Raw genomic sequence first — 9533 nt, 5'->3', positions numbered from 1 at the left:
ATGGGAAATGGTAATCATGGGCTTCATTGGTCATCCTATGAAAGTTGGGATGCATGCGTTTAGGTCCAAATGAGAGAGGTTGGGGCAGTTAATAGGGTGAGACTCGAGAGTGAGACCAAAGTGGAGGGGATAAAATTCTCTATTAGTTGGAGGAGGTAACGTCGATTTTATCTAGTGCAATTACCTTGTTGAGGTGGAAGTGAAGTGACTTGTATTTTCAGTCGTGTGCGCTGAGAGACGGTAACTTCTTTAATTAAGTCCTCACAGCATTTTGGAACAGAATTACAGATTTTTAGGTTTAAAGAATAAAAATTTGGAAAATAAATTAGAAACATAACCAAGGTGTATCTTGTGCATCCATTGCAAGCAATAAACTTCTCAAGTGGCACCTTAGTGTGACCCCTAATAACTGTGAGAACTGTTGCATGCAAACAGATGTATGATATTTGATCCAACATCTTTGCACCAAACATTAAAAGCAAAGGATCTTTGAAAATTCAAGCACCGATCTAAGGATCTTTGAAAATTAAAGCATAGATGTCACAATCTTCAACTTTACCAAATATAATTTACCCAAAGAAAAAGCTCAACAGTGCAAACCAAAACCAGCCTATCCTACTTAAGGCACTCATCACTTTTGAACTGAATCAAAGGCACACCTAAAATAGTTTCAAACCATTTCAAGAGGTGCAAGGGCACACTCAATGTTCTTAGGAAACAAGATTGTCACCAAGTGACAATGAGGCCAACTGATCAGCTGCATTGCCAGCTTGTTGCTGCTGAACATTCCTCAGAACCTCCATAGCCTCGGCCACCTTCGCTTTCAGAGCTTCTGGTGACTCGAGCAAATGTAACACCTCAGTCTGATCCATCTCCAGAAGCATACCAGTCACCTTAGCTGCATTGTCAGGCTCCAGCTGTTCCACAAGCGGGTAAAGATTCTCACCCAGCATCTACAGATTTTCGACCATGAAGTGAGAATCAGTAATTAATATATACATAGCTGTAAAACAAATCGTATTTAAGATCACACGTTTCAGGAATATGTATTATCTAGGAATGGCTGCCATCCCTAATCTTGCACACACCACTATTTTGAGAGAGGAAGCTATCTTATCTCACAATTGGCAGAAATCATTCTTGCCAGTGATAGCCCTAAACAGGTACTAAAGCACTTTATGCAAGAAACTTATCGCTAAATTGTCAAATTCCAGTGATTTACATTACTAAAACACTATTATAGATGGCCAAAGCATCTTAGTATGACTATTGAGCCTTAAAATTACTAAATCTGTAATTAGCATAGCACAAATGTACAAACTTGATGAGGATCAGCCCCCCTCCCCCTAGACAGTATATAAATAAATAGAAAAGGATGACTATTGCTTACCGTCCTCTGCTGCTCTGGAGTAGCATTTGCAAGGGCAGTAGCCAAAGCCCCTATAGGGATTGGCTGAGACAATGGTGATGCATCACGCATCGGCCCAACACCCATATCATATGGAACAGAAAACATGCCGCTACCAACAGGAGGCATGGGAACATCAGGCAGGCCACGCCCAGGAGGATAACGGTAGACTCGCCCCCTTGGAAGCATCTGTCGTTCAAACAATCCATAATAAAAGCTGTTACTGATTGAGTACATAGATACAATATAGGTAAAAATGAGAAAGAGACAGAATTCCTTGAACCTGCTGCTGCATTAGTGGAACTGGTTGCTGGGTTTGCTGCACACCCCCAGCACGCCTGCCACCAGGGCGCTGTGCTTGCTGTCCCTGCGGAAGCATTGACACAAAGAAATTTGGCATTGGAGCCCCACCCGGTCTCATACCAGGAACAAGTTGCTGCTGATACCCAAATCCAGGCTGACAAAAAGAATAAGTGGAAGGTGAGAAAGCAGCACTATTTTACAATATTGTAATAACAAAAAGACCAAATAATTAGAGCAGCAAAAAAATTAAATTTCCAAAGTGGAAAATTGTGTTAACAAAACAGGAATGTGGTTTACCTGGGAAGGAATGATAGCAGGAGGGGCCTGGCCATAGAATATTTGTTGTCCAAGACCTGGACCACCAGGGGGGTACATTGGCATACGAGGACCAACTGAAGGTGCCATTGCCATTGGCCGCATTTGAGAAAATTGGGCCTGTAAAGTCGGTAGTAATCCATCAATCACACAAACACACATGTCCAGTACTAAAATAACAAATATCAATCAAGGAACAAAGCTACAAGCAGATAGCAGCTCTAAAAGCGTCATGATAGATACAGGGAGGAACCACAATAGCTCAACCAAAACTAATACAGGGAGAAGGAAAAATCAACCATGCCTCATATCCCTAATCTAAGTCAGCTTCCTTCGAGGGAAAAAAATAAATGAAGATACTATAGAAATTGATACAGCTTGACTGCAAAAAATCATAGTTATCTGTTGATTGCTCTTCTACAGGCACGAAACACCTATTCCACTACAATTGTTCGAAGGCTCAAAAAAATCATCAAGAAAACATACCTGCAACCTAGCTCTTCTATCCTCTTTTCGTTGTGCAAGTGCAACATACAAAGGTTTGCTCACAACCATTTTGCCATTCATCTCCGATAGCTATCAAATAATGAAAAAGGCAGTACTTTTATAAGTAAAATTACCACACTGTTTGAGAATGTCATCATTAACACAAACAAACATATCAACTTACAGCTCTAGATGCCTCTTCAGAAGTAGAGAATGCAACAAAACCAGATCCTCTACTTATTCCATTAGGGTCTCGCATAACCTGTACCCATGTCAAGAAAAATGGTTTACAAAGCCCTACCAATAGATTATGCAGGACAACAATATAGGTGCTTTTCTTTTCAAAAATAAATGTTACACACCTTGCATGAAGTAATGGAACCAAACTGAGAGAAAAGCTCCTTAAGTTTATCATCACCAATGCTGTCATCTAAATTTTTAACATACAAGTTTGCCCCTTGATATTTGTCTGCAGCCTCTTTCATACTCTGTTCAAATCGAAGTTTTAACTCAACTTCCCTTTCAGACTTCTTCTGTGCCTTCCCAACATACCACTCCTTATCATCAACTTTCCTCCCATTAAGAGACTCTACAGCCCTAGCAGCATCATCTGCATTCTCAAAGTTGATAAAACCAAAGCACTTAGATTTCCCATCTGCGTCCCTCATCACCACAAAACTAGTGAGAGTTCCAAATTCTCCAAAAATTCTGTTCAAATCTTCTTCAGTTGTCACTTCAGAGAGATTCTTTACAAAAACATTGTTGAATCTTGTCTTGTCAATGGCAGTTTCTCGTTCCTGCTTGCGGAGGAAGGGTCCAACAAAAACTTGCTTATCATTCAATAGCATACCATTCAACTTCTCTATAGCTTTTTGGGCAGCTTCGTCATTATCGAATTGCACAAATCCATAGCCTTTTGACTGGCCAGAGGAGTCAGTTGCTACCTTGCAAGAGAGAATGTTCCCAAATGCAGAAAATGTATCATGTAATGCTTTGTGGTCAATTGCCTTATCCAAATTCTGCCAAGTTTAAAACAACCAGATATCAGTGTAAATAAAACAACAATATTGTCAGGGACCCAAAATTATTATTAAAAAGAAAGAGGGGCCCACAACCTAGTCCTGGTTATTGGATGTGAATACCTTAATAAAAATGTTTCCAGCCCCACTTTTGCGAATACTAGGGTCACGATGAGAATACATAATCCTAATGGGCTTTCCATTCAGGGGAGTGAAGTTCAGGACATCCAATGCCCTTGCAGCTGCAACCAATTAAATTAAAGACATAAGAATAGAGCAAGATTGACAATTCTAAGGTGGTGCAGAAGTGGGAAAAAATTATATTTCTCAATATCAACAAGTACATGCATACAGGATAGACATTCAAGGGAGCATATTGGCTAAAAATGGTAACTTTTTTTAGCTTGATGTGTGTGTGTGTGTGTGTGTGTGTGCACGCGCGTGTTATGTGTATTATGTACATGACCCAGAAACCATAACTCAGCTTGAATTATGAGAGATTTATCAGTGGCCTCAAATCCATATATCAAGAGCTCAACCCAACCAAGATAGAATGGAATTAGCAATAATTCCAAGCATCAGTCTCAAGAAGTCTTGTATACCCAAAAGATAGATTAAAAAAATTTGAGTGTAGGATAACAAGCATATGGCAAGCTTAATAGTCCTTGAAATAATCCTAATCACAAAGTCATTTTAGACCTATTTGGAATGGCACTAGCTATATATCATTCATTTCTATCAAAGGTAAGTTTTATCAGAAGAGGGGGCCACTAGTTTTGGATAGAGCCAAAAAAGGAGGGGGAAGATAAATCTAAAGTAGAATAAGTGTATGACAAACATGTGATTCATTGAAATAAAATCATTAATTGAACCAATGGGGGGTCATTAGATATTTATGATAAGTAAAATTTTGATGTACTATAGCACATGCATATGGGTGAAGTTTTTGTTGAATATTGGTGTAGGGATAACCCTCTATGAAATTAGTAACTTGAACTCTTAACAATAGTGTCACAGAAATAGATAAAAAATTTTGATGAATAAGTGTCACAGAAATAGATTTCAGTCATAGATGGCTTTTCAAGGCCTGAAATCACAGTAGCTATCTGCTGAAATTCCCACCCTTACTTACACTATTGAGCTGAATTGAACAGATGTGTAAATAAAAGTTAAAAGGAACTAGAAGGAAAAAATGATATTCTTTCTTGTAGAAACTTTGCATAAGTTTTCAATCAGAGTTAGTGAGTTAAAATGGAGAAGTTCTTTTGCTTAGCTGGATAATTTTGGGACAACTTTGTCTGATACTGCACTCTTTATATGGTTCAGTACTCTTAAGGAAAGTAGTTAATTTGGTGCGCATTAAATAAAATTCAACAAATTTAAATTTATCATCTGCAAAAGCCATTCGCATTAGACATGCCTACAACTATTTCTATTTTGCTATTACTCAATCAAAATTCATGCGACAAAAACCAAGAATTATTTTCCAAGCACAGTAAGGACAGACGAGTTCAAATAATTTGAGATAAAAATGTATTAATTTGGGCAGATGATTTATTGTTAATTAGCTTAGGAGAGGTCCCTCAGGGGTAGTATAAATTTGAGGGAATCATCATCAAATTTTACTGACGGGTACTAGGTGTAGCGTCAAGTTTAGGTGAAATCAAGGACTTTGAATAATACTGACTAATTCTGGCATTATAGATCATATTGCTGTAATAGGTAGGTAACCACATTAACTTTCTATCACATAAAAGTTTTACTTTAACACCGATGCCTCTCTCTCTTCTTCAATTAGCCTAATTAGAGCAAACCACCCGTATAAGCAAGATACATAACTGTGTTGGGATTAACAAATTTCCAGTGCCTATGATTTTTAATGAAAATCAAAGCTACCAATGAATTTATGCATTGCTTATTCCCAAATTGTCTATTCTGCAACTAGGACAAGCTAACAATAATTATGCGTTGCTCGTTCCCAAGTCAAGATCTTTTCATACATGTGAGATTCTTCAGATCATGCATCCCACATCCCATTTTAAGAATCCCACCCTCTGTATGCATTAATTAAGTATACAGAATTAAAACAGGGCAAAGTTACAAAAAATAAAAAGAAAAAAGAAAAAAAAACAACCTAAGTGTTGATAAACAATTTCAGTTCAGAAAATTGAAACGTTTTTCATTTCCACAACAATGTGACGAACAAATGCAAACTTTTAGTATCTAAGGAGCTACAGAAACAGAAACAGCAACATCAATATCTATAACAAGAACAACAACAAAGCCTTAGTCCCATTTGGGGTCAGCTATGGATGCTCAAAAAATTAGTCAGCGTCAGCCACAGTATTCTATTCCAAGTTGTCTTTGTTACTTCCTTAATTGACATGTCCATTTTAACTAATTCTACTAATGTTATTTTTGTTCTTCCTGAACCTTTTTTCATCCCCTCAACTTGAATCAAAATCCATGTATATAAGTTCTTTAATTAATTTCAAGAAGTACTTTTTTTTTTGATAAGCAATTTCAAGAAGTACTTTAATACCCTATTTACAAGAACAAATGAAATATTCAAACAGTACAAATTACCTTGTAATTAAACTAATGAGTCACACTAGGAAACTTTGGAAGAAAGTAATTGAAAATGGATTACGACACGAAACAACAATATCAAAGAATAAATTTCATTTTATACTGGGATGATCTACAATGAGAGAAATTTTCTTAATTAGATATCTAATGGAAACCTATAGAGAGGCCTGTAAAGTTCTTCATATACTTTTTATTGACCTAAAGAAAGCATATGAAATAGAGAGGTTATGTGATTTTTTTTTTGGGGGGGGGGGGGGGGGTGAAGTTCCTCTAAAATATATTAAGTTGATTAAGGATATGTATAACAGAGTTGTAACTAGCGTGCTAACAAGTGGAGTCATCATAAGTGAGTTTCTTATCACTATAGGTTTGCATCAAGGATCAACATTATGTACATATCTATTTGCACCAATGATGGACAAGCTCTCTAAATCGATTCACAAGCAAGTTCCTTTATGTATGCTTTTTGCATATGAAATAGCTTTAATGGGTGAAACTAGAGGTGGAATTAATACAAAGTTTGAACTTTGGCAAGACAATCTAGAATTCAAAGGCTTTTGAATGTGTTGGTAAGCACACTTAAGCACAAAGCACAAAGCGCAAATGCCCCCAATGCTTTTTGCCTCTAAAGCAAGGCGCATTTGAAGAAGTGCACCTAATGCATGCTTTTTGGAGCTTTTTCAATAAGCTCAAAGTGCACTTTTTTGAGCTTTTTAATTTTAAAATTGATTTTATTATTAAAATGACCCAAAAATGAATTGTATCCATCTAAACTTAATACTATTGAAATTTACTGTTAATTTGGTATATAAAAGTCAATTTTATATGGTATGCTACTATACACTTAAGCCCACCCCCTCTAACTTTACACAATTTCCCTTGGTTTTTTGCTTGGTACCAAACTGCTATGTCCCGAAACTCCTAGTTTATTCACAAAAAAAGTATGATTTAATTTATTTGTGATAATTGTTTAGTTACTTTAGTAGTTGATGTTGAACATCTAACGAGATCTGCACTTCTTTATTGATTAACAATCATTAAGTGAATAAGTGATTAAGAGAGTGATATGAAATGTTATATTTCAACTTACATGATTATTTGATTACTTGATTGTTGTATTGCCCATTAATAATTATTTTCAAATTTATTACATTCTATTTTTAACGATGCGTGTGCACCTAGGCTCTAAGATGCTTTTGCACTTAAGTGTGCCTTACGCTTTTACCAAATTTCTTTTGATTAAATTTAAAATTGGGCAAGAGTAAGACTCTCTAAAGTACAAGGAATGTAAGTTTAGTAAAAGTAGAATTAGAGATGAAGGGTTAGTAAGACTCAATGATCAATAATTCATAAAGATGTAGCAAAATCAAAGAGGATGTGAATTATGGGATGAATGCAAAATGAGAGACATGGAGAAGAGCATATGGAGTATTAAGTATTGTATGAACATATAATATTTATTTAAGTCAATGGGAAAAATTATAAGACTGCCATACTACTAAATAAGCTCTATAGTATTGAATATTGGACACTTAAGGAGCAACATATTCATAAAATGAGTGTAGCTAAAATGAGAATGTTAAGATGGATAAGTGGAACTACATGAAACTATAGGATTCAAAATGAGGAAATTCACTTCAAGATAGGAGTGGCTTCTATTGATGAAAAGATGAGGGAGAGTCACTTGAAATGGATTGGTCATGTTATGACTTCGAATAGAATAGAATGGCAGAAAAGAATACATGTGGTCGGTCAACCCTGATTGCTCTATTGAGATCCATCCTTGATCCCAACAAATTTGGGACTAAGCCTTGGCTGTTGTTGAAGCTGAGTTTTTTTTTTTTTTTTAATCCAAACCAAAATCAATACTTTCCATCTTAACCAGATTCAACAAATTTGGGACTAAGCCTTCAACTAGCATGCTTTATAAAGCAAATACCCCTCTAATAAGAAAGAAATGGACTTTCGTTTACTTAATGAAGTGACATCAGTCACTTCCCATTTCAATCAAATAGTTGCCTTTTCTTCTTCCATTTAATAAGTCAGATAGGGTAAAAATGCAAGTTCCAACACCCAAGAAAAAAACATACCTATAACTATAATGGAGTATCGTGTCCTTTAAAATTGACTTCTATTTTAATGGCACACCCAATTTTGATATAAGCTTCCAAATCAAAATAGGAGCCTTTTCTTCTTCCATTTAATGAGTCAAATAAGGCAATGCAAGTTCCAATACCCAAGAAAAAAACATACCTATAATGGAGCAACATGATTCATGTTCTTTAAAATTGACTTTTTTCAATGGCATACCCAATTTTGAAATAAGTATCCAAATTCAGCAAACAGGCAAAAACCCATTTCCCAAATTACAATTACTCCAAAAATATTCATGCAAAAAATGAAATTTCAATCGCATAATAAACACCCAAACAAGTATCAAATATAGCTGAAAAAACAAATCAAATTGCAAATATGAAAATAGAAACTTTTTGACAATAAATTCGAAATTAGAAGCGAACACTAACCGTCCTGAGGGCTGCTATAGTTGACATAGCCATAACCGAGCGATCGCCGAGTGCTCAAGTCCCTGCAAACCCTAACGGAAACCACCTGACCCAGCTGGTTAAACAGGTCGTAGAGCTGCGAATCGGTGACGTTCTGTTCAAGATCTCCGACGTACAGCGACGTCGTCACGAACTGGTTGGCGCTGCCGGCACCGTTCGCACCAGGAATCGCATTCTGAGGAGGAGCTTGTACCTGTGCCATTTTCAAAATTGTATATTTTCTCTTTCTTTTTTCAAATTAAATATTCCAAAATCGTTTTTTGTTTTTTTTAATTTTTTTGTTCTTTTTTCTCTTCCCTCTCCTCTAGTTATTGCAACCAAAACCCTAGCAAGAAACACACAACGATAAACGAAGCCGTAAAAATACAAAAAGTTTAGACGCACACAAAGTGTTCGACGAAAGACCTCAAAGACCAATTTTTTTTTTTTTTTTTTTTGGTTTTTTTGACGATAGGGTGAGGAGAGGGAAGGGTATGGAGGGGCGGGACTAAATGATCGGAGATCCGCCGGAGAAGGCGGCGCGTGAGGAATAGAGAGAGGAAATGGGGTTTTGGTTTTTTTGAGAGGGGCAGCAGAGACTGCACTGTGAAAAAATAAGAAAAAAGAGGCAGTGAATTGTGGAGGGGAGAAGGATATGTAGCACTCCTACGTGGGTAGGTTTGTGAAAACCCTATGGTGATGGTGGTGATGATGATATGATGTACGAGATCTGCGCCGTAGGATCTGAGGTAAGGGGTGGTGGGACCCAGATGACAAGGTCTAAGTCCGAAGATTTGTGACTTTGTGTGTTGTGTTTGTGATATTGTGAGGTGTTAGATTTTGATGACAACAGTGGGTTTGGGTTGACTT

At 36.7% G+C, this 9533-nt stretch overlaps 1 protein-coding gene across 1 annotated transcript; it reads right to left on the bottom strand.

The window, feature by feature from the left end:
- Positions 1 to 488: 488 nt before the first annotated feature.
- LOC142643077 (polyadenylate-binding protein 2-like) lies at positions 489 to 9322 on the bottom strand. The gene is made up of 9 exons (XM_075817619.1): positions 8646 to 9322; positions 3655 to 3773; positions 2875 to 3531; positions 2697 to 2774; positions 2513 to 2602; positions 2009 to 2146; positions 1692 to 1865; positions 1391 to 1597; positions 489 to 953 (listed from the first exon to the last, which is right to left on the bottom strand). The coding sequence occupies exons 1-9, from the start codon at positions 8884 to 8886 to the stop codon at positions 711 to 713; spliced, it is 1947 nt and encodes a 648-aa protein (XP_075673734.1). The 5' UTR covers positions 8887 to 9322; the 3' UTR covers positions 489 to 710.
- Positions 9323 to 9533: the final 211 nt, after the last annotated feature.

This window comes from Castanea sativa, chromosome 7 (assembly GCF_040712315.1).
Source record: "Castanea sativa cultivar Marrone di Chiusa Pesio chromosome 7, ASM4071231v1".
In the NCBI taxonomy this organism is placed as follows: Eukaryota; Viridiplantae; Streptophyta; class Magnoliopsida; order Fagales; family Fagaceae; genus Castanea; species Castanea sativa.
This window is presented reverse-complemented; position numbering and strand designations above follow the sequence as displayed.

Bases quoted from the DNA above. Each gene is read 5' to 3' on its own strand.
- LOC142643077 (XM_075817619.1), bottom strand. From the start codon at position 8,886: ATGGCACAGGTACAAGCTCCTCCTCAGAATGCGATTCCTGGTGCGAAC. The intron at 2,775-2,874 runs GTGTGTAACATT...ACATGGGTACAG, and splicing joins GTTCCATTACTTCATGCAAG to GTTATGCGAGACCCTAATGG. The intron at 1,866-2,008 runs GTAAACCACATT...TCTTTTTGTCAG, and splicing joins CTGCTATCATTCCTTCCCAG to CCTGGATTTGGGTATCAGCA.